Source organism: Bombyx mori, chromosome 16 (assembly GCF_030269925.1).
Source record: "Bombyx mori chromosome 16, ASM3026992v2".
NCBI lineage: Eukaryota > Metazoa > Arthropoda > Insecta > Lepidoptera > Bombycidae > Bombyx > Bombyx mori.
Genome location: NC_085122.1, coordinates 13,281,734 through 13,307,792, shown reverse-complemented (window position 1 = coordinate 13,307,792; position 26,059 = coordinate 13,281,734). Strand labels below are relative to the sequence as shown.

The window sequence follows — 26,059 nt, the reverse complement described above, 5'->3', positions numbered from 1 at the left end:
AGCATACTGAATACTATTTAAAAAGGTCAGTTGGAGATTATGCGCATCTCAAAACTTATAGCCATGTTTCTCGCTCTTTTGCAAACACCAGCCACCAAATAAAGAAAATGCAATCAGTTTAAAAATTCAAAACTCAACCACTCAGTCAATGTCAAAAGCGATAAAAACACACAAAAAAATTAAATTATCCACAAGATACACGTACGAATGCTCGGTAAACGTTATTTATAGCCGCCTATACGCTGCTTTATTTATAAGAAAGCACTGCTCGTTCGGGGAGATGAAATTACGTGATACCATTTAGAATCAAAGTGAAAACGTTCGCGCGGATGCGGGTGTAATCAGTTAGTGTTGTTGCCTGTATTTATTGCAAGAAGCGTATGACGCTAAATCCTTTTGCTTGTTAAAATTTTAAAAGTATCGAGCCGCGCTACCTTTTGGAGTTAGCGGAAAATTATTTCAATTTTTGTTTTTAATTCCTTTGCAAACTTATTATTTTCTTACAAAATCACATCGTGTGCCTTTAAGCTGATGATCATATGTAATCTGGAGGGAAAAGTTTTTGAGTTCAAATGTAGTCGATTAAATTATTTTTTTCAAACAGATTGGCCAATGTTTCGAAACGAGTCTTACAGGACATTTCACCTAGTTTTGTGGGGGTAGCTAATATTAAATAAAAGAATCAGCCAAAACCTTGAATCGTGCCAACAACATTTAAGATAAACTTGTAATTATTTTCAAGTTTCGAACAATAACATTCAATACAAGAACGTACCAACGTCCTGCTTATTTCTACTTTATAGCAGTAATGTATTTCCGCTTAAAGGCTGGGGCAGCCTTGTTATACTATTCAATCCAGACTTAGACCTCGTGTCTTTAAGTGGGCGACGGTATTCCCATAACGATATCCAAAATAATCACATAATATCAGGTGGACCGTAAGATCTTCCATCCGTCTTACTCGTTTTAAAGTTTGTTACACTGTCAAATGAATCTGTATCTTCCTTCGGTGATTGAGATAAGTAATTACTTGCAATCGCGAATAACTTTTTAATTCAAGGTCAACACTCAAAAACTAAAAAGTGCGTATTGTCTACGGCAAATAAACTCACAAGCTTAAGGTAGTTAAACGATTCCATGTTATTTATTTATTTATTTCAATACAAATAATTGCAGAGAAACAAATTTTTTACATAGTAAATAAATACGTCCCTATTGAGTTAATAAAACATATTTTTGACATACTACATATTCCAATAGCAAAAACAAAACGCTAAAGATTCCCGCGCACAGAACGTCAACTTCAATTCTCGACTTTAACTGTCAAATCTAAACTACATCAAAATAATCCTTACTTCCTGACCAAAACAAAGTAATTTACATTAAATATCGCAATGGATTTGCATTTCTATGATAACAAATTAGTAAATCATAAGTTATTTAGAGATTTGAAAGCCAGCCTTTCAGATGATACCAGTGGAAAGTTGAAAAATTTGCTCGAACTCCGTGATGATGTGCTTTATGTTTGGAACTCAACTGAAAACTGTTTGTTCTCCTTGAACTTGAAGCATCTGGAAGAAAATGGAGACGAGACCCCGTATCAGGTAATAGTTTGTTATTAACATGTTATTTTTCATGTCAGATACGGGCTTATTTGTTAAACTTTGAGATTGAGGTTATGTTTGTGTTTTTCATAAATCTAATTACAAACTTAACGGATTATGACTTTATTTTCTACAATTATTTTTCATCTAATTTACTAGGCATCTTCAATAAACAGACTATAATAATACGGAAATATATAGAAAACAATGCCAAGAGGTAGGTAAACTGAAAAAAATACATTAGTAGCGCAGTTGTGCTTTAAAGCCTTTAAAGGGAAAATATTCTAATTCTCAATCATTACATTTACGATTTTTTTAAATAATAATGCTGGTGTAACTTGACTTTCCACAATATGTGTCAAGTTTTGATGGCTTCAGTGTCTTTCATAAGTCGTTGTTTAATACTATATGTTTTAAAGGTATAATGGATTGATTTAATTTTGTTAATTTAACTTGTCAATATGTTTAGGTGGTTATTGAAATTTTGGTACCTATATCAAACCAGGTAGGCTATGGCCACCTATTGTACAACTCTTCTGTGTAGTAAAAAACTCTTTTGTGTAATAAAAAACCATGTCTATCAAAACCTAACTGTGACCCTACATCTATTACTATTATCTTATTTCAGGTAAGCACTGCACTACTTGCCCAACAATATAATGACATTTCTCTATAACAAATGTATTACTCGGATAAACATATCAGCAGCGCAAGATAAAAATAGTTTTTACAGTTACTGCAGTGGTAAGTAGGTAACTACATGTTAAGCTAGAAACATTAGTTGTAATTCATATTTTTGTGTCGAGTCCATTGATGAAACCAGTACTTAGGTCTCCATGAGACCATGATACTCCATGATACTCTTGTTGCAGTCTACATTCTAGTTTTTATCTTGTATAATTGCATGAACTCAGTCCTTAAGGGTAATCCACGTCATAAGTGTGGAAGTAGCATTTGCAAATTACAACCTAAGTAAATAAAATAAATATTACAAACATTAAAATACATGAGCTTAACAAGCTCGAAATTCCCAATGCTGTGATGATAAAATGTTGACTATAGATATTAAAAGGTAGATGCCCACATTGACTGAGATTGAAGTCTGCTGTAATCATTGTGCCACCCAAATCAAATAGCGCCACTAAGATAGATAAGAAATAATCATAATGTTGCATTGGAATGTTTCTTTGGTTATCCTGCCACTATGAATTCACTATAAGAAAGTAATAATTAAGCATCTTCCTTATTTCTCAAAATTAAAAATTCCCAATATATAGATACAGTCAAAACCGTTTATTGCGACATCGTTTAAAACAACATGCCGGTTATAATAACCTAGAACAAAGGTCCCGGCTGAATGCCATATGACCGCCTTATTAAAAACATTGCTTTATACGACATTGGTAATAACGACATACCTCATAAAACGACCACATTTAACTAATATTTCGGAGAATTTGATCTGTTAGAACGACCGGCTAAGTTGTATTGTTAACAATTTGAATAGGTATCCACATTTGTATTCAATGGCTATTAAAATCAGGGAAGAAAACAATAGGATTTAGTTTAGTGTAAGGTCTTTTCTAATTCTTAGAAACAAAACACGCGCATGCAGTAGAGTCAAAGCCCGCTTCTTCATATCTCTTCAGTTAGTTTGTTACTTATCTACAGACAAGACGCACCAAAACTTTGTGGAGTTATTCGTGAAACTTTCAAAATGTCGCAAAGAAAAAGAAAACAAATTAATATTGAAGAAAAATCGCGTATTATGTAAATATATTTTTCCAATAATTCCCTATCGATTTGTTTGTACTTGCGCGATACACATTAAACATCACCGGTTGTTACGACTATCGGTTTTTACGACTGAATATGAGCAGTCCCTTCGATGTCGTTATAACAGATTTTGACTGTATTGTCTTTTTTAATACGCTTTTATTAGCTTCAGACATATGTATGTAACGGAATCTTTGAACATGATTTTGACCCCGAAAAAAAGCATGGGGTGCATGGTATCAGTAGTTTTAAATATTTTATGAACAGATATGAGTAGAAGGGTTATTTTAATAATATCCTGAAAAAAACCCATGCTTTTTCATAATAAAAACATTTATTCTTAAACTATTTTTAATTCAAATATATTAAAATTTATTTGTTATTTTTTATTTGGATTTTCTATAAAAGCGTATTTTGTTATTTTTTTTAAACTATTATTTATTTATTGTGCTTGTATGCAGATGATAGAATAAGTTCCACCTGACGGTGAGTGGTTACTGTTGCTCTTGGTTGTCAGCAATGCCAGAGGCAGACATATGCTGTTCCCTACTGAAAATTTGTTTTCAATGGTTTATTTTTTTTGTGATTACCCCTCAAAAGCAGAAATGTAACCCTATAGGATGTTTCGGTCTGTCTATCTATTCGGAATATAATAAATTTTTCTCAGGAATGAGCAAAAGTATCAAATTGATATTTGTATAAAATACTGAAGAAGCCTAAGCCGGCTAAGGGAAATCATAAAAGATTCAAGCATCCATTCAATGCTATCAAAGGATATAGCCTAATTTTTTCAGTCATAAACTCCTATATGCTGTTTGCAGTTGGCAATAGTCAAAGTCTTATAGCGACACAGCACAAATAAATGGAAAATATATTTTTGTCATATTTTTGTTTAAATATGGAATGTTCAATACACATGTTACATAGAAAAGGAATGAGAGGTATATTCTTTCTACCACAAATTATTTCAACTTCTGATCATTATTAATATATAAGGGCAGTGTTTAATTCTAATAATTTGTCATAAATAACCTAAATTAGTAGAATGTTAAAAATATCCTATTTCTTTGCAGTCAGTTTACCAATATAAATTTTTTTTTTGTTGCTTAGTTGGATGGACGAGCTCACAGCCCACCTGGTGTTAAGTGGTTACTGGAGCCCATAGATATCTACAACGTAAATGCGCCACCCACCTCGAGATATAAGCTGTAAGGTCTCAGTATAGTTACAACGGCTACCCCACCCTTCGAACCGAAACGCATTACTGCTTCACGGTGGAAATAGGCGGGGTGGTGGTACCTTCCCGTGCGGACTCACAAGAGGCCCTACCATCAGTGATTACGCAAATTATAATTTTTGCGGGTTTGATTTCTATTACACGATGTTATTCCTTTAACAGCAATACGTTTCGATTTGAAGGGTAGGGCAGCCGTCGTAACTAACTATACGACCTTAGAACTTATATCTCAAGGTGGGTGGCGCATTTACGTTGTAGATATCTATGGGCTCCATTAACCACTTAACACCAGGTGGGCTGTGACCTCGTCCACCCATCTAAGCAATAAAAAATAAAAAATACTATTTAGTCAAAATCCAAAAAGAATTTTAAAGAACAACCACTCCACTACTCATCTTGACCTTAACTCTAGTCACTACAAACCAATAAAAAGATTATCTGCGATTGTAATCACACCTCAATCACCTCACAACAAAAATCAAACTGAAATACCCAATAAATACAAAAGAATTGCTTTCTTCATTCCCACAAATAAAAGAACAGAGATTAAGCAGCAAATTGTTAAACACCGAAAATAAACCGGATATCGACCTCAAAGCTCATTAATAAAGCGAGCCGAAACAATAAACACGTTACGTACATTGACGTCCATTGAAAAGTGCTCTCGATTACTTGACCCGCCATTAATCTCACTTGGTACGCTACCACAGAATTAATTATCCCCTGACCATACGATTTAATGGGCTTCCTGAGGGACCCTGAGGTTTCCGATTAAATCACTACATCTCATTGGCCGATTTATAGTGACCAGTACCGGCCAAGATTTAGGGTGTTTCGGGTTAAGACCTTTTACGGGCATCGGGTTAAAGCGAAAGGTACCTTAAGTAGTATTGTTTATAATAATCTATGAAACTATTATTGGAGTTTGCAAAGTGCTCTAGTTTCCACGATAGGCTACGCCCTATATTCAACTTACAAACCTATTTGTATTGTAAACTGGGAAATCAAGCGTTTTCAAACCAAGACCGCCTTTATCATCTAATGATATTTAAGATTTTTAGTCAGTCAATTACAGTCAAGCCCACTTAAGACGAAGCTATGGTATGGTCATCTTGACTTGTTTATAGCAACATTCAATCGAGAGCTTAGCTCTGTTAGCGTGTAAGTTAGTAGTAGTGCACTGCGCATGGCGACCCTGTCAGGATCGAACCTGGAATCTTTGGAGTGCGGGGTTTGCGGGATTTAATAAAATGCACGTCTTAGTTGCACAACGCTATATTTAAGACTGACTTACTACTAACTTACACACTACAGTTGGACCATTCATTAAATCTATCGAAATTCTCAGAAACTGAATATGCTGCTGGACTTTCAGATCATTTGGTTGATACTAAATATCCGTTAAATAGTTTCTGTAGCTTAAATCCCTTCTTAAATATATTTAAGCCGATGTCCTTCTACCTACTGACCCTTCAATGGAATTTATAACACGGAATCCGTCCTTTGGCCAAGCAGCCCTTTTCCCACCTCGATCGTTTATTTGAACTTAAGTGTACTTAACTTGTACGATTGCTTGAAGACGCTACAATCTAGTTGAGTTCCTTTAGAGATTTTCATGATATTTTATTCATCAACAGTTCGTTGTAATTAAAAGATTTAGTACCGCTTACTATTTTATAGAGTTTTCGAGTATTATACGTAATTAAAATTGTTAATGGTTCTAATCATCATTATCATTCATCATTATCCTGCCCTTCTCCCAGTCACCTGGGGTCGGCGCAACATGTTTTCTCCTTCCATACTCTTCTATCATATACCATTTCTTCGCTCACTCCCCTCTCACCCATATCGTCTTTCACACAATCCATCCATTTCTTCTTAGGTCTACCTCTTCCTCTATATCCTTCCACATTCATAGTTAACACCCTCTTACCAAGCTCATTTTCATTTCGTCTCATCACATGTCCATACCATCCCAAACGCGCACTCCTCGGCTTCTCTGTCACAGATGCCACTTTCAGACTTCCTCTAACATATTCGTTCCGTATTCTATCCATTCTCGTTACTCCACACATCCATCGCAACATTCGCATCTCTGCTGCATGCAATCGCCTTGCAAAATAAAAAGTACGATATGGTTCTAATATCGTACTTTTTATTTTATAATTCTTCGCAGACGAACATAGAGCACACATTAAACAGTTATCGAAACCTACAGATGCCTTAGCGTGAGTACTCTTACGTTTGAAGTCGTGATGGGGAAATAGTTAAATAGTTCGAGATTTGGGTCACAGACCCGCAAGTTCTGATCAATAGCTGAAGAGACTGATATCCTCTAGTCTAAAAATATTAGAAAAGACTCGTCTATTTTGAGTTTTTAGTGAGTGGCGGAAAGTTCTTGAGCGGCGACCGCGTACCGGAAGACGTAGCGTGGGTAGGCCTCCCATAATGTGAACCGACGATCTATTGAGGTTCACGGGGATCACTGGATGCAGGCAGTGCAGGACCGATCTTTGTGACGAGGTTTGAGGAGGCCTATATCCAGCCGTGGAGGTCTGTGGGCTGATAGATAGAGTGAGGGGGTACCCTGGCCTGCAACCTCTCATATGAAAATCATAAGAGACGGTTGCTTTAAACCTGCTAATCATTCAACCGGTGTAAATTAATAAAAATATAACCTGTATCTGAACGTCTATTCACTTCTAAAATTAGCCATAAGCTCTTATTTCATAGGCTCCGGAGTCTATCCACATGTTTTGCCTACAAATATTATCACAATTATCAGATAACATCGGCCTGTAAACACGGGAACGAACAGTGCCCTTGAGTGAAACGATGGCAAGGCAATTGAGAGGCTGGTCTAAGCCTAGCGACAGGCGTTCCAAATTTACGATAAGACATTAGATAGTATATGATATTTTAGTGTATCACGGATTAAATCTGTATAAAAAGACCACAAAGGTCTGGTCGCAATACCGAGATAAAGGTGATTGCACAGAAAATGGATACATTCAGATTACAAGAACTATTTAATGGTCTCTTTTTAACATTAAAAATTAAGTAATGAAAATGGCGAATGCAAAGCAGCGACCATCAATCTATTTCTTCTATTTTCCTCAGGACCAAGACTTCTATTAAATCATTTTATCAAAAATATATTTTTCGTGCAACAAACATTTCAAATTTAACCCTTCGGATGGTTTGTAAATATTTTATTACAATTGACCAAACTTAAACAGATTCATTAAAACGTGAACAAAGAAGTTCTAAGTTCATATCTTACACCACAAACTTTAAGACATTTTCGTCCGTGCTTAAGATCGTTTTATTACCAGCCCGGATGGACTTTGGGGATGGATGGTGGGGAATGTAAATTTACTGTACAGAACCGGACGTGTGGAGGTGAGCATCGGATTGTTTTGTTTTTGGGCCGACTCTCTCTCTCGCATTAACAACGGGACTGTATTCTGACACCGATGTGTAATGACATTTTGGGTTTGCCGAATTTTCGGTGAAAATTAATGGGTTACGGCCAACGAACTTTAGATCTTTTGGGGAATCGGGAAAGTGTAAAAAAAAAATAGATGACAAAAAGCTTATGTGGTGATCGATACTACAAGATAAAGGAAAACTAGACACCGTTGTAATTATATAAATAAACTCTAATAAAATAAATTTTATAAATCACAATTTTGTTTTTCTAGTCACAATTGAGGATTTCACTTATTCAACTTGAACTATCGATTTTATTGATCTGATGAGTACATTTTTTTTACCATAAAGGATTAGATTAATTATGGATCAATCACCAATTAACTATTTAGCATAGCTATTAATAAAAATACCACTGTATATAAATAATTAATAAATATTTACTAACAATCACGCCACGTTAACTGGTCCCGTGCTAGTTCGTAAAGAACTTGCGTTACAGGTACCAGAGAACAGAAATAAATGTAAGATTTTTATTATACACATACATATTTTTAATACACATCCATAACCCTGGAAAAGACATTTTATATTTATCATACAAATATCTTCCCTTGGCGGGATTCGAACCCGCGACCCCCTTGTGTAGTGACCATGTCACATAACACTACACCAAATGGCCGTATATGTACGTATAGTATTTGTAAATCTTTGCTAGGTTGTCTTTGAATAAAACAATATTTTTTAGTTATTAATTTGCACTACGGTGTAACATTCAATGCTAAGAAACGAGTGTAATTCAAACGATATCTAACTTAACCGTCTTAATCTTAGGTTCCAAAGTTGCCCAAATCTTGTAATCTTAAGTTTGGCAACACAAGACGATAGCGTGTTCACGAAGCCTTTGTTTAGACGTGTTAGATCGATGTGCCTAATGTATGTGAATCGGAACGGCGGGCCTCCTACCAAGCGTTGGGTTTAATTTGCCGTCTGTCCATTTGTTCCGATTGCCTTGCTTATTTATTGTGGCGGCCGCGGCTGGTTCCTAGTTACCAGATGGGAAAAGTTCCCCGATCGATCGGGGATTTGTCTTGTTAATTATTTCGGGGAATTTAAGTTTTATGCGTGCCTGCGAGCCTCCAGACATGGTTAATTTATTTTTGTGTTTTCTATTTTACATGAAATTAAATGTTGGCGTAATTAAACACGTTCTCAGCGAATTAGGCCGTTTTATAATGACGTCAAGGTATTAACTAATTTAATTGCTTACAATGCCATAGGCATCAATGAAATTATAAAAATGATCCTTTTTTCTGCTAAAATTAGATATTAAAGTTTTCACTATAATTCTGTAGTATCCGCTGTTTAAGTTAATAAACTAGTCAATGATCTGTTTTTGCTGTAACTATCCTTTTACATTTCCGCGTAGGTACTTTATCGGTTGGTTAGTTTCGCTGTAGATTTGGTAGGCAGCGACTTGGCTCTGTCCATTCCATGAGCAACGATAACCACTGACCATCATGTGGGTCGTATACTCGTATGCCTACAAGGGCAATGAATAATAAACGCTTTCTGAACCCACGTTATTTTGTTTAAACTTTGGTGTTCCTTGATCACCGCTCTTATTAATAATTTTCATACCACAGAATTTACATTTAACATCCTTTATCAAAACAGCGGGCAAACTCCTAACTATATTACCTCCACACGTGCTCCTCTGAAGCATTATCTCTGCAAGGTTTCTTGTATCGATAGTCCTCTGTGTCCGGATTAAAACCCTGGGAAGGATTCGTTGGCCGGAGGCGATACGGTCCGTTCTTTGTCTAAACCGATTTCTGTTCCTTAGGGACAGGTGTGGGCTTCCACTGTGGGGATTTAATTAATAATGTCTCGATACAAGGTGTCTTGTGATTTAGTTTGCATGTGGGATGAGGGATTTGTTGTTTAACGTTAAAATTTATTACAAAGCCTGCGAATATTTTTTTATGTGGTCTCCTCATTTGCAATTACATTTTGAAAGTGCCTCTGTACAATTTTTTATTTATTTTTGCCTTTGTCCCATACGAAATATTTTCGTGTAATTGAAACCAAAGTAATTAAATGAATCCATATGATAAATGCAAAAATGAATTTGTTTAATTCGCAACTACACAATAACCAATTATCATGAAATTTTGTATACACGTGATTGCCAAGAGTAAAAGAAAAAGTTATCGATTTCATCTAGACAAACTACTATTCTCAAGCAACATCTTAGAGAAAACTAGTAAATTGATAAATAAAAATGTTGGACATAAATTGGACATGATTATTCGGTGTTTATCTACGTGTTTATGCTCTATTTCACGGTGAAGTGATGCAAAAATAGTAGGATGGATGGTCATCGGATGAAAATAATAATGAAAATTCATAGAAACGTGTTTTCTGTTCTTGTTTCTTGTGAAAACCACGAGGGAAATGCGCAAATTCAAACACTGAACTACAAAATTTATTATCCCATAAGTAGGTTCATTTGGATGAAATTGAATTTTTGGATTGGATTTGGAGGATATTGAAGCGAAATCTTCAAAAATTACCTAACGGCCTGGCCACGGGGATCGGCGGTGCGAACAGCGAAGCGGTGGGCGAGGCGACCATTCGCGCAGCACCGTTTGCAGGCCACGGGTACTCACGTACGCCGCCGCGACTAGTAAGGAAGTCCGACAGCGAAATGTCTATATCGAAATTATCTCGATATTGCTTACAAATTAATAGTTTTTTGGTTCAGGACCTATTATTTGGAAAAGATTGTGAAGTACATGATTTGAATAAGAATCGGAGTATACCTATAGATGGAGAATTCCACAAGAAGTACGAGAAATACTTTGGGTGGCTAGACTTCCAAATAGCTGGTCTAGCTAGTATTTCAGCTATTTTATTTTTTTATTGCTTAGATGGGTGGACGAGCTCACAGCCCACCTTGTGTTAAGTGGTTACTGGAGCCCATAGACATCCACAACGTAAATGCGCCACCCACCTTGAGATATAAGTTCTAAGGTCTCAAGTATAGTTATAATGGCTGCCTCACCCTTCAAACCGAAACGCATTACTACTTCACGGTAGAAATAGGCAGGGTGGTAGTACCCACCCGTGTAGACTCACAAGAGGTCCTACCACCAGTAATTACGCAAATTATTATTTTGAAGATTTCATTTTTATCACACGATGTTATTCCTTCACCGTGGAAATCAATCGTGAACGTTGAGTGTTGTTGAGTACGTATTTCATTACAAAAATTGGTACCCGCCTGATATTCGAACACCGGTGCATCGCTCAACACGATTGCACCGGACGTCCGTTAGGCCACGACGACTTTAAAAATATAAAATAAAAAATAAATAAAAAATATAAAAATTTCGGCGTTAATTTTTCGCGGCGAAAACAACTAAACTCATTTAATCACTGCACTATTCGCCGCGACTACCGCTCGACTCCGTGGCTCGCGCCGTCCGTATTCATGCATTTGTTTTGCTCGCCCGCCGCATCGCGCGATTCGCTCGGTACATTTCGCCGGTCGCTTCGCCGGTCGCCGGTGCGCGTGGCTTGTTAGGTACATTTCTATGCGCTTGTTTTAGTCGCTAGACGCTTCGCCGTTCGCACCGCGCGAATATTCGCATCGGCGAATGTCCCGTGGCCAGGCTGTAATCTAGTTTAGCTTAGTCTTAGTTAGTCTCGAATTGTTGGTCTCAACTAGTTTTGTGTTCGGTTTTCGTATTGGCATAGATCACACAATCCTCTCGAGATCAACTAATCACGAACAGCATTCGGGCGTCGCCTGCGGAAGGGCTCAGATATATTGTCTCGTTGGGACGTGTTTATCTTCAGCAACTGTTATTACGTACGCTGTGTGTCGATTGTTTAAGTGAAACTACGACTATTTATTAATAATACATGTGTAAGGAATTATGTTTTTAATGCCTTAAAATGAAATCGAAGTCACAATTTATTACTTCACTCCAGGTATATGGTTGTGTACGGTCTAACATCTTACAAGGATTGAAACTTTGGTGTTCTTAATTTTCACGTGATAAAAATTACGACAATGTCTCCAGACAAGCCCACCCTCACCGCTCCTAGTTTTATTGGTCAGTACGTAGCCTTGGGGTTGTTCGATAAAGGCTCGCGCATATTAGTGCGGGCCGCTACGCATCGTATCGCATAACAAAAAATCCTTCATCACGTTCAAAATTTTGAAATATCGCACACTACAGGCGATGCAATGCGATGCGCTGCGGCCTGTCGCGGCTGTAGTGTAGTGCAGCCTTAACTAAGCGTATTTAACCGACGATCTTGAATAGTTTTCGTCTGTACGTTAGTGCATATTGCCAAATCTATCTTGACTACGATCTTATTAATGTATTATTGGCTAGCTTATATTTAGCTTTCTTCGATTTTCGCGAATAGTAAACATAAGTAAACCCGATTTTAAGGTTTAATCTGAACGAATATTTAACAGTTTTGGTAGTCACGGAACCCCAAGAATAGATAAATTTATTAGGTACTAGCCGACCCGACAGACTTCTTAGTGCCTCAATCGATAAATAAAAGACCTAAACTTTTGTATAAAATAAACTTAAAACAAACAAAAGGAATCCGTCTGACGGGGGACACATCAAAGGAAAAACAAAATTGTTATTTTTATTTAATCCAGAGCATTTTCATATTTTAAACCTTCTCTGGACTTCCACAAATAATTCAAGACCAAAATTAGCCAAATCGGTCCAAACGTTCAAACCGAAGTTCTCGAGTTTTAGCGAGACTAACGAACAGCAATTCATTTTTTATATAAATAGATGATTATATTACATTATAGAATATTTCATCACAATTTTCATAAATTTCAAGTTTTTTTATTAACGTAAAAACGAATTTTTGTTTGGCTTAAGATTGTGATTTTAATTTTTATTGCTCTAAGTCGGTGACCATGCTAGTGGTTACTGCATTCCATACCTATGGACAATGTGAACTTTGTCGCCCAAATTGACGCGAATGAGAAATGCCGTAACGTCACATCTGTGGGTACTTCATTATAAATTATAAAAACCTTATACAATCTCACCCTTTTTGTACGCAAGTTACAATTTCAATACTAAACACGGTGCTTCTTGCTTCATACACGAGGTGAAATTCAAACGGTATTAAAAAAAACAAAAAAAAAAAACATATTTTACTTATAAATAAATCTAAATAATTATTATGTTATTCAAAACGCCAACTTCAATTCTTAGCACTCGAGTTTCGCGCGAAACGAAAAATTCAAAATGGCGTCATGTAAAAACCGTACATCGTACAACACTTGAAACTCGTTCTTTTCCCGCCTCGGAGTGTCGTTGCCGGCATTAAATCTTAATAAACCCCGTCATGCGTCACGACGGTGGGCCCTTTGATTTTTCACTCGGCAAACCTCGTCTGCCCCGGTATCAAAGAAAATCACAACTCTTTTCAATGGGCGTCGATATAATGTTCACAAAGACCTACCTTAATTGATCCCTCCCCCTGCTCCTTTTGGGCTTTAAAAATTCGTTAAACCTTCTGCGTGAGTTAAAACTGGCAACTTTGGTTCTGTATCGAAAAATGTGTATGTTTACAAATTTTAATTTATTCTTTTGCATTCTAGTACACAGTTAGTGTATGTTGTTTTTACGTAGTCGACATGACCACGAAAATCCAATGTAAAAATCATTGATATTGGAAGTTGTTCTTGGATACGTGCAAAAACGTGCTTTTACAAAAAAATGTTTCTACTCTTTGATTTTGATCAAGGCGTGATTTCAAGTTTCATGTGTAAGTCCCAGGCGCTTATATGTAATATGAAGAATTTTTTAAACGCAGCAGATACTTTAATTATAATATCATAGATAGCAATTCGCTTAAAGCAAACCAAGCCTATTATAAACAGTACTGTTACCGTCCCCACCAACTGCTCAGTCGTCAATGACACAACCAATTTATATGTATAAGTGAAACGTCGGTAGTTATAAAATGAAAACAATAAATACTATGTATGCTATGAAACGTAATAGTAAAAGGAGATAACAAGGATTTGGTGCAGGCAAAAAGAACCCTTTTTTAATTATGAAATACAGATTTAACCTTAATCTTGTAAATACTACCTACAACATTTAATTTAGCAATTCCCTTTGTTGTATATTGGTTTTAAGTAAAAAGGAAAAACGCCGAAGACACCAAAATAAGGAACAGAGAAAACTGACACGATCAGTTCAATAAAAAGCGGATTCAAATTCTCCGCAATTCTTGTTTTCCTTTAGTTATTTAATTCACGATTCCAGAAAGGGTCCTTGCCTTATTCCAGTGGAATTCGAAAGGGAGAACCGGAATGCAAGGGATCTCAATAGAGTGGACACTGTTACCTCCAATTTACTAATACAAATAAGCGTTGGTCCTTGCCGCCCCGAGCTCGACTACGCGACGCTTTCAAAGGCCATTGTGTGCGACCCTCAATCGCAACCTCGATTATCGGAAAGAAAACACACTCATCTATATTTTAAATAATGATCAAGGTACAAGAGTCCCTTCTGAAGGGGCACAATCGGTACAGTGATGGATGGTTCGCGATATGGGTAATATACAGACTTTGTTGTGTTTGTCACCTCGGGCGCTGTTCGGTACGTGTGTTTGTTCAAATTACGTTTGGTTTTAGGACCCTATTAATGTCATATGGGCAATGAATACTGTAGACATAGGTATAAAACATGTATTATATTTTTTACAGTGCTAATCATATTTCTTTTACCAGAATACCTTAAGTATCCAAACAACATTGCAATAAAAATCAAGATGATTTTTGTCCATAACTTATTCACACGTTCTATACTTGAACGGTTTAAGAGCAAATTTTCTCGGTAAGATTCCAACACGAGACAACAATAATTGCAGCAAGCGATGAGCCCCCACCCACATACATCATTAACCGTTGGGAGTGCACAAACAATCGCGCTCTAGTTTCGCAGAGCCGCTTGATAGTAGGCAGTAGTGGATTCGTTACAGCGACTTGTCGAGCACCCATTGTGACTCGAGAACGTCTGTGCTGTTGTGTCCGAGATGTGGGTAATTGCCCGCGCTGCTTGATGGCGAAAAAAATAAACCTGAATTTTATTTAAGTTTGCACGTTGGGGTTTTGAAAGTTTTCGCAGCTAATATTAGTCTCGTGGATTTGTTGGAGTGCCTTGCATGTAATACCTAATCACTAAGAAAGTTTGGTAATTGTAACTATTTGTAGTTATAAAATATATTTTGTGGCCGTTAAAGACAAAATTCTACGCAACACTTAATTAAGTGTGTCCGCTGTTGTTCGTACAGACAGGTATCAAAGTCAAAACTATTTTTACAGCAAAGCTGCCCCAAGACAACAAATTGAACTTTTAACCCTGGCGGATATTATAAATTTTGTTCTATCGACATTCGTCCATTAAGTACACGTCTCTCTTTAACACGAGTATATGTACATCAATGAGAGCTAATCCTATTATATCAATATCTAATTCCAAGTATTACGCCACAATATACTTTGTTAAACATTCGACCGCAATCCAAGATTCAAGTCCTTTCTAAACGTAATAGACTGCGACCAATGTGTCATCCAGTTTATATGGATTTAATGGGGTCCCAAATTTGCGTATTGTTCGCAAATATGTTTTACGACGGCCCCGTGAACAGGTAATGGCGTTATTTATTGCCACTAAAGGAGCATCGAGGTCTTGGAGACAAAGAGGGCCTGAATAGTTTTCGGGTCGTGAGGTTCTCGGGGTGACAAGTCGGGATAAGTTTGCCTTATTGAAATTTCATCAGATAGTGAATATTAGTAGGGTGTAAGATGCCGTTTTTGTTTTATTACAACTATATTAATTTGGTAGCAATGTACTAAGATTTTCAATACTTTAAACATAGTTTTATTTTCTTCTACTGGCTACATTACGTTACTTGGCTACGTTTGTGTGTCACACCTTTGAAACCGTAATCGAAATCCCTCTAATGGTAATCTCTAACCTAGCCAATTGTTGTAATCGTTCTGTCCAAATTGTTAAATGCGAATTTATATTCGATTTGAATAGTAGGCTAAATGTATTATCATAGTTTACAAACCCGAGATTTGCTAGATGAGCAAGCGAACTCAACCAAATCCGGGTTTAAGCGTTTACAACAGAACTGATACCAACAATAAACTAAAAATACCTTATCACAGAAGTTAGAAGTCTACTTAAGTAGTATTAAAATGGACGGTTCTATAGTGCTTCGCGACTGTACGATGGTGACCTAACCATTTCGATCTCCTAAGATGCCTAATCATATGTACTCAAAGTAGAAATTAAATTGATCACTAGAGGCTATTTGTTAGGAAAATAAAGTACGATTACAATTATTGGACGGGATTAGGAAACTTGCATGTTCTTATAATAGCCAATAACCATAATTGTGTATGACCCACTGGCTCTGTAAGGATTATGAAGGAAGGATTCGGAAGGAAAGTCTTAGATCCCAAGAAAACACGGGCGTTCATGCCACTAAGTATTCTAATCATATATGGCAATAAATATATCTCCTCGTTGGTCTAATAGTTAGTGGCTATTGAACAACTGGGTTCAGCTTAAATCATGAGTAGGAAATCTTTATGAAATATGTTTAGTATTCTTGATATACATGATCTTGTCGCGTATGTGTAGATAGATTGAAGGAAATTAATTATTTATTAGTTAATTATTTATTTTGGAAGTCAAAGGTACATCAGCAGAAAAAATCTTTGAGAGAATTTTCCTAAATCGTTTCATCTTCGATCGTACAGTTCCCCTCGTCTAATCATGATGCCCATTGAATCGTGCGATTGTAAAAATCAAACCGGTAATCGCGTCCGGAGCGGAAGTCAAGTGGAGACCATCTTGAAAAACTCGACGTGTTTCCGACTTGTTCTTTACGTTGCACCGTTATTAAATTCTCGTGAAACAATCGAGTCGAAAGCGCACTTCTGTCAGGCCCGTACATACTCTGTTCGTTTCCTAGTTTCTACACTTTAGCTAGGTACCTCTGAAGCGGGAACGTGGTATGGACAAAAAAATAATTATTGGGGGGATTTAATTAAAAAAACATGATATTTATACTTGCGGGCCGACAACACTAGTTTAGTTTACTACATTAGTGAAAAGCTTTAAAATATTACCGAATTTTGAAATCGTCGTGTCCTAAAAGATAAGATGTCCGGTTCATCAAGCGATGCACCGGAGTTCGGTGAAATACGTACATAAATGTTCATGATTGACTTCTACGGTAAGCAAACTCCAAAATTATAATTTGCTTAAAAACTGGTGACAGGTCTTGTGAGTCCCAACTGATACGTACCACCACTCTGCTTATTTCTGCCGTGAAGCAGCAATGCGTTTCGATTTGAAGGGTGGGGCAGCCGTTGTGCTTAAAAAATGGAGACCTGAGAACTTATGTCTCAAGGTGGTTGGCATTTGCGTTTTAGATATATATAAGCTCCGGTAACCACTGAACACCGGGTAGGCTGTGAGCCCGTCCACCCATCTAAGCATAAAAAATAATACTATAATAAATGTTATTTGTAGCCTTCTACATATCTACACGATTTTATCGCGTCGAGTGTGGCATAAGTCTCTATCTGACATTCGACAAAATAAAACCTAATGTAAAATAAATAAAAAAAAAGAGGTGTCAAGGAACACCCGGATGGAACGAAGTTCCTTTCGATTAATTAGTGAAGGAATTGTAATATTTTTTTTAAGTTATAATAATAAATTACGGCATTATGAAGAAGAAAAAAACAATACTATGAACTAAATTACTATTGTTGAAACGCTATCTCGAGAAACTGTACTCATTACGCGGACCAATCGGATACGAGCAATGTCACGCGATAAGCGCCTACACGTTGATTGGTCAGAATGACGGATCTAAAAAGTGTCGTGACAACTTTTCGTAAGAATTTTTTCCGTCTAGCCCCCTTTCACAACGCGCGATAAAGAACTTCGTTCTCATACTCACACTCACACTCACAGCCTATACCGAGAATTAACCTCTTTCTTTGCAGTAAAGCTACGAAATATGAACGTACATTGAATGCATGAAATTAATATGGCAACGAAACCGATGTTGAAACTCCAAACGATAATTATGAGATAATTATCGCGATACTCGTGGGCGAACCGTCGAGGGTTCCTCTCGAAAATACGATTCACTGTTCGAAGAACAGATTTTTTTCTCTTGTTGTTTTGTTTCTGTCATTCTGCTATTGTAACATCGTAGGATACTTTTTGAAAAAGCTTAGGAAATCTATCACACGAGTAAGTCATTTAAGCTTCACGAAGTTGCAACTGCTAGTTCCCTAATGTCCCATACAGAATACTGAATATTAGTGATAAGGTGTAAGCCTCTGTGTCGTTAGTGACATTGTTTTGTCGCCAAGCTCCTAAGCGTTGAATACAAGTGACATGTTCCAGTTTGAAGGGTATTACAGTCGCTAGATAGCCGACGTTAGTAGACGACGGACATTCACATAGTAATGTCTAATGACCAATATGAGAAACTCGCAAAACGCGTACGTAAAAACCAAAGGTCAACCACCCAGTTCCCGCAAATCTGTTTTCCGTCAGAGCCCGATTTAAAATTCACATTAATTAATATTCGACTGTAACAATATCGTTTTATTTGCACACACAGCTCGTGTACCTCTAACAAAGAGTCGTCGGGTATTTTCAGTTAAGTTTAATTTGGTTAAATCCCCGTAGGTAGCGTAGTTGTTAAATAGTGCAACAATAGATCTGGCCGGTTGCTCATTAATGATGCAATATTTCTGTACTGGTCGTTCTCGTCTTTTGTCGGATCATTCGGATGACCTTTGCCTTTCTATTCTTGCTCTTTCTCAGTTGTTTTATTTTTGGAGGGTAGTCAGTAAAATTAATTATTTGACATGAAGGCTATATAATGATATAGGGCTCATGCAAACTCAGCAGCCTCAGCGAAATAATTTAGTTTTCTGGACTCCTAACACCTGTGGTATGCAATTCTGGTTTCATTTCCCTCATATAATTTCCTAAAGTCGATAAAACCTTTAACCTGCTTTTTTGTAGTTTGATTTAGTCCACAGTCCACATTCATGCGCTTAGCTGTGGATAGCTGTGGATAGCTAAGCGCATGAATACTCTATTTGAACAAAAGGCCTTAAATTTACAAGCTTGCGATATAACATTGATCATACAATTTCCCGCTCGATCCTCCCGCGCTCGCTAATATCGAAGCATCAGTGTGCCGAATCTCACTGACGGGACACGCGCCGATCGTTATCGCGTCCGTTTATCTTCCACCGGATAAGATCGTTCTAAGCAGTGATATCGAGGCGCTGCTCGGTATGGGGAGCTCTGTCATTCTGGCGGGCGACCTAAATTGTAAACACATCAGGTGGAACTCACACACCACAACCCCGAATGGCAGGCGGCTTGACGCGTTAGTCGATGATCTCGCCTTCGATATCGTCGCTCCGCTAACCCCGACTCACTACCCGCTAAATATCGCGCATCGCCCGGATATACTCGACATAGCGTTATTAAAAAACGTAACTCTGCGCTTACACTCGATCGAAGTAGTTTCAGAGTTAGATTCAGACCACCGTCCCGTCGTTATGAAGCTCGGTCGCGCTCCCGATTCCGTTCCCGTCACGAGGACTGTGGTGGATTGGCACACGCTGGGCATCAGCCTGGCTGAATCTGATCCACCATCGCTTCCGTTTAGTCCGGACTCTATCCCGTCTCCTCAGGATACCGCTGAAGCCATAGACATCGTAACGTCACACATCACCTCGACATTAGATAGGTCATCGAAGCAAGTTGTAGCGGAGGACTTCCTTCACCGCTTCAAATTGCCCGACGATATTAGGGAACTCCTTAGAGCTAAGAACGCCTCGATCCGTGCGTACGATAGGTATCCTACCGCGGAAAATCGTATTCGAATGCGTGCCCTACAACGCGACGTAAAGTCTCGCATCACCGAAGTCCGAGATGCCAGATGGTCTGATTTCTTAGAAGGACTCGCGCCCTCTCAAAGGTCTTACTACCGCTTAGCTCGTACTCTCAAATCGGATACGGTAGTAACTATGCCCCCCCTCGTAGGCCCCTCAGGCCGACTCGCGGCGTTCGATGATGACGAAAAAGCAGAGCTGCTGGCCGATACATTGCAAACCCAGTGCACGCCCAGCACTCAATCCGTGGACCCTGTTCATGTAGAATTAGTAGACAGTGAGGTAGAACGCAGAGCCTCCTTGCCACCCTCTGATGCGTTACCACCCGTCACCCCGATGGAAGTTAAAGACTTGATCAAAGACCTACGTCCTCGCAAGGCTCCCGGTTCCGACGGTATATCCAACCGCGTTATTAAACTTCTACCCGTCCAACTCATCGTGATGTTGGCATCTATTTTCAATGCCGCTATGGCGAACTGTATATTTCCCGCGGTGTGGAAAGAAGCGGACGTTATCGGCATACATAAACCCGGTAAACCAAAAAATCATCCGACGAGCTACCGCCCGATTAGCCTCCTCATGTCTCTAGACAAACTGTATGAGCGTCTGCTCTACAAACGCCTCAGAGACTTCGTCTCATCCAAGGGCATTCTTATCGATGAACAATTCGGATTCCGTACAAATCACTCATGCGTTCAACAGGTGCACCGGCTCACGGAGCACATTCTTGTGGGGCTTAATCGACCAAAACCGTTATACACGGGAGCTCTCTTCTTCGACGTCGCAAAAGCGTTCGACAAAGTCTGGCACAATGGTTTGATTTTCAAACTATTCAACATGGGCGTGCCGGATAGTCTCGTGCTCATCATACGGGACTTCTTGTCGAACCGCTCTTTTCGATATCGAGTCGAGGGAACCCGCTCCTCCCCACGACCTCTCACAGCTGGAGTCCCGCAAGGCTCTGTCCTCTCACCCCTCCTATTTAGCTTATTCGTCAACGATATTCCCCGGTCGCCGCCGACCCATTTAGCTTTATTCGCCGACGACACGACTGTTTACTATTCTAGTAGAAATAAGTCCCTAATCGCGAAGAAGCTTCAGAGCGCAGCCCTAGCCCTAGGACAGTGGTTCCGAAAATGGCGCATAGACATCAACCCAGCGAAAAGTACTGCGGTGCTATTTCAGAGGGGAAGCTCCACACGGATTTCCTCCCGGATTAGGAGGAGGAATCTCACACCCCCGATTACTCTCTTTAGACAACCCATACCCTGGGCCAGGAAGGTCAAGTACCTGGGCGTTACCCTGGATGCATCGATGACATTCCGCCCGCATATAAAATCAGTCCGTGACCGTGCCGCGTTTATTCTCGGTAGACTCTACCCCATGATCTGTAAGCGGAGTAAAATGTCCCTTCGGAACAAGGTGACACTTTACAAAACTTGCATAAGGCCCGTCATGACTTACGCGAGTGTGGTGTTTGCTCACGCGGCCCGCACACACATAGACACCCTCCAATCCCTACAATCCCGCTTTTGCAGGTTAGCTGTCGGGGCTCCGTGGTTCGTGAGGAACATTGACCTACACGACGACCTGGGCCTCGAATCAATTCGGAAATACATGAAGTCAACGTCGGAACGATACTTCGATAAGGCTATGCGTCATGATAATCGCCTTATCGTTGCCGCCGCTGACTACTCCCCGAATCCTGATCATGCAGGAGCCAGTCACCGTCGACGCCCTAGACACGTCCTTACGGATCCATCAGATCCAATAACCTTTGCATTAGATGCCTTCAGCTCTAATACTAGGGGCAGGCTTAGGGACCCCGGTAACCGTACTCGTCGAACTCGACAAAGAGGTCGACGTGCAACCTAACCCATGCATCAGCCCGCTGAGTTTCTCGCCGGATCTTCTCAGCGGGTCGCGATTCCGATCCGGTAGTAGATTCATTCGCGAAACAATTGCTCTTGAGTTGTTAGGTCTCCTTCGGAGGCGCTCGGGCAGTTGTTAGCAAATCCCACCCCTCTTGGCTGAGCCTTTGCTCGCCCACCTGTCCTGGTGAAACTGGAAAGGCCTTCGGGCCACCAGTAAACTTTCAATCATAAAAAAAAAAAAAAAAAAAAAAATGATCATACAATTGCACAGCTATCCCACATTTCAAACCGGAAAATATTTGGCATAAGGATATCGTGCCGATTGAATTGCACTAATTGCCTCCTTACTGGAAATACAGAATCAGATGATAGCTTATCAGTAATGCCGTAATTACACTATTTTACCAGGTAACCAAAGTATTAAAGATTTTAACTCGCGTCAATAAAAAGCTTACTTCCTCATGAAGAACCCATCTACTTAAACGCTAGTATACCGTTGATTGAGATAAAATTCAATAAATTAAAGCTCTTAAAGGTCGAAAGCTTTAAAAACAGTTGAAACTTCATTACGGATTCCCCTTAAACATTAATGTTCACATGACATCACACACTCTTAAAAGTATTCGAATGTATCCAGCCCCCGAGCGAACACGCAACACAGGCTTGAACATTCAACAAGTTTACATTTAACAATCAAATCGTCCTAACGTTTCGCTTGAACCGAACAAACTTAGTATTTTGATATATTCACAAACGGTTGAACATAATTTCGCACGTTTGAAATTTTAGGCATGTCCCTTACATTGTTTGCCTCCCGTACCAAAACTCGGACCTACCACGCATAAAATTACTATCACCTCAACCTTAGGTAAATATGTCGGCAAGAAATTCGCTTTGAACCCTTTGGCCCCTTTGTTGTCCAACTAAAACTATTCCCAGTTAATCCCTGGATAAACAGTGGCTGTTAATAAATTAACGTGTTATTAATATATGTTACATGTGACCCTATGGTTGGCAGGTGTCCCCTTCAGGGTGTTTTCTACGTTCTGTTTCGTTTTCAACAAAGGTTTTGTACGTTATAAGAAACTTGCGTCACGGGTCAACTGTAAATATTGTAAGCTATTCTGCTTTTTGAGTCCGTTTAATAAGTTACGATCCGGTCGGTTGACGTGTTTGTTTTGTTTTCATTATGTCTTTGTTGTGTTTTGTACGGTTTTGTCAAGTCAAGTAAAAGAGTTTTATTGTTCACGTTCTAATGTAGAAACGTGGTGCGTATTTAAATTTTGTTTAAATGAAAATTTCCGCACGTTGGAAGACGTAATAGTTGGAAAAGACGTAAATGATGATCTAACTGCAGCCATACAATCTCGACTGCTTTGATGAAGAGCTATTCAATCCTTCAAACATTATTTTGGAACAGATATGGAACAGGGTAACAACTTGTGAGCATTATATATACATAAGTCATCGTGGCCTAAAGGATAAGACGTCCGGTGTATTCGTGTTGAGCGAAGCACCGGTGTTCGAATCCCAGGCGGGTACCAATTTTTCTAATGAAATACGTACTCAACAAATGCTCACGATTAACTTCCACGGTGAAGGAATAACATCGTGTAATGAAAATCAAACCCGCAAAATTATAATTTGCGTAATTACTGGTGGTAGGACCTCTTGTGAGTCCGCGCGGGTAGGTACCACCACCCTGCCTATTTCTGCCGTGAAGGAGTAATGCGTTTCGGTTTGAAGGGTGGGCCAGCCGTTGTAACTATACTTGAGACCTTAGAACTTATATCTCAAGGTGGGGGGCGCATTTACGTTGTAGATGTCTATGGGCTCAAGTAACCACTTAACACCAGGTGGGCTGTGAGCTCGTCCACTCACCTAAGCAATAAAAAAAGAAGCCTAGCTAATCGACAGCATATTTACTCTACATACCCGTAAATAATATTTGGTATCAAATTAATGATTTTACATTGTTCGTTCCTCGACCTTTTTCATTTGCGCAAATAGCCATTCCGTATAATTCATTATTAAACCAATCTACGATCAAATAACATCGCCTGAACCCCAATATTGCATAAAAATAATCCGGCCGGAAATCTTTTCGTCCTCGAATATACCTACCCGGGACTAATAAATAGAAGAAAAACTCGGTCAGGCCCCCGGATAAGACACTAAGTGAGTGCTTTACGTCATAGCCGAAATCCCCGTAAAGTGAGTCGAGTAAAGCCGAGCGGTGTTCGATGGTCCTCGGTCGCCGCGATCTCTGTAATAGCAATAGCTTTGTATTAAAGCCGTTGGGAAGGCGTCTTTCGGGATTGGTGCAAAACGTTGCAATGAAGCGATGTAATTTGACAAAATTGATTTGCGAAAAACAATTATAATATTCTTGAAATTTTAATATTAAAAGTTACAGCGTTTCACAATATATTTTTCAGTCCTAATCTATACGATTTTAGTTTATAGCGAAATTGGCATATCTATTTTGTAATTAAACTTTAATATTAGCAGGTATACCAGATGAATATTGTTCTTGATTATCGTTGTATTAACTTAATTAAAGGCTAAAATCATAAGTAATAGGAAGATCGTATATCTCATGACTTGAGTCCCGCCATTATATCGGCGTGGCTTAGCGCTTTTTCATCAATCCTGCTTTATTACGGCGGATTCGCTTTTGTCTACGGCCCCGGATGTCGGTCATTTAGTCTGACCGTGCCACTCTCTATTACTTCCATCCGATTCCATTCGTATCTGTCGCCGGAGACCGCCCGGAATCCGTCTTCGGACGTCATCTAACCGGCGTTTACGACTTCACGAAGAATTCCTTTTTTTTTTCAGCCTACCCTCCTTTTTAAGCCACTTGATGTATAACCGCCTCCATTGTCAGTTTGTTTTCTGTTTGGCAATTTTTAAAGGGATTAGTTTGCCGGCCCTCTGTCCGATCACGTCTTCGCAGCTGCCCTCTATTTATGAGGCAATATTTTATGGAATATCGAGTAAAGTGGCCTTTAATCTACTAATATAATAGAGGTTTCGTTGGTAATATTACTCGTTGCTGAATTGTGTTTCGGTCGCGTATTGTCCTATCCGCGTCCAGTCCTTAATGGATAAGTAAGATTATTGTCGCATCTGGTCTTCGTATTGTGTTTATTTGATTTCTCGTCCAATAACGCCGGACGTGAAAATATTTTTTGTAAGGATGCGTCATCGTTTATACATACATATCTTCGTAGGAGTTGAATATTGCAGTATTAAATTTTGAAATTAACGGGATTTAGGCAATTAAATAAAAAACGTATGAATGAATTTGATTAATTTTTATTTAATAATTTTCTATATTTTTAAAAACAATTAATGCGAAACAACCAAATTTTCATACGATACCATGTTAATACCAATGTATTTCTTCGAACTACCGCTGTATTCGCGAAGGACACTAAAAATAAAAAGTAATGCCCAAATAATGTATTAACGGTACACCCGCACCTCCACGGAGGCTACTCGCATTTCCTCGATTATCAGACTGGATGGCAGTCTGGCAGACTTCCCAATGTAATGGGATTAAATCATGCGACATTACCGTCGCCGCCCGGTCGGCAGACGCAATAAATAATCTTCCTTTTATTAAACTTGTCGAGATAAATGATTATAGACTCGCTCGATGTCCTCCCCCTTGTTTGTTGCGTGTCGTCTGAAGAATTGCTGAGGTGCCATCAATTTTTTAATTACAATTTTACATCAGTTTATTAAGAGCACTCATTTGAATTGACCGGGCGTTCTGTGGCATTCAGATGACACAGATAACAACACTACTTAGTGTTCATCTATACTAATATATATATTTATTTATTTTATTGCCTTTGTAGGCAGACGAGCATACGGCCCACCTGATGGTGAATGGTTACCGTCGCCTATGGACTTAAGGAATGCCAAGGGCAGAGCCAAGCCGCTGCCTACCGCAAATATATAAATCTACAATGGTTTTTACCGATGTTCCATTATAACTACTGAACCATGCATCCGATTGACTTAAAACTTGGTATCCATGGAGAAAATACATGTACTTAATGGATAGGCTAATATTTCTATGAGTGTTGGACTCCCTAATGAT

The 26,059-nt window shown here is 38.8% G+C and overlaps 1 protein-coding gene across 1 annotated transcript in view; it reads left to right on the top strand.

Moving 5' to 3' along the window:
- The first annotated feature begins 1,292 nt into the window (after positions 1 to 1,292).
- Positions 1,293 to 26,059, top strand: part of LOC101737898 (nucleoporin 88) — a 151,380-nt gene continuing 126,613 nt past the window's right edge. The window contains exon 1 of the mRNA XM_038016510.2: positions 1,293 to 1,604. Within this exon, the coding sequence (XP_037872438.1) occupies positions 1,395 to 1,604 (210 nt within the window). The 5' untranslated portion in view covers positions 1,293 to 1,394. The remainder of the gene's footprint in view (positions 1,605 to 26,059) is intronic.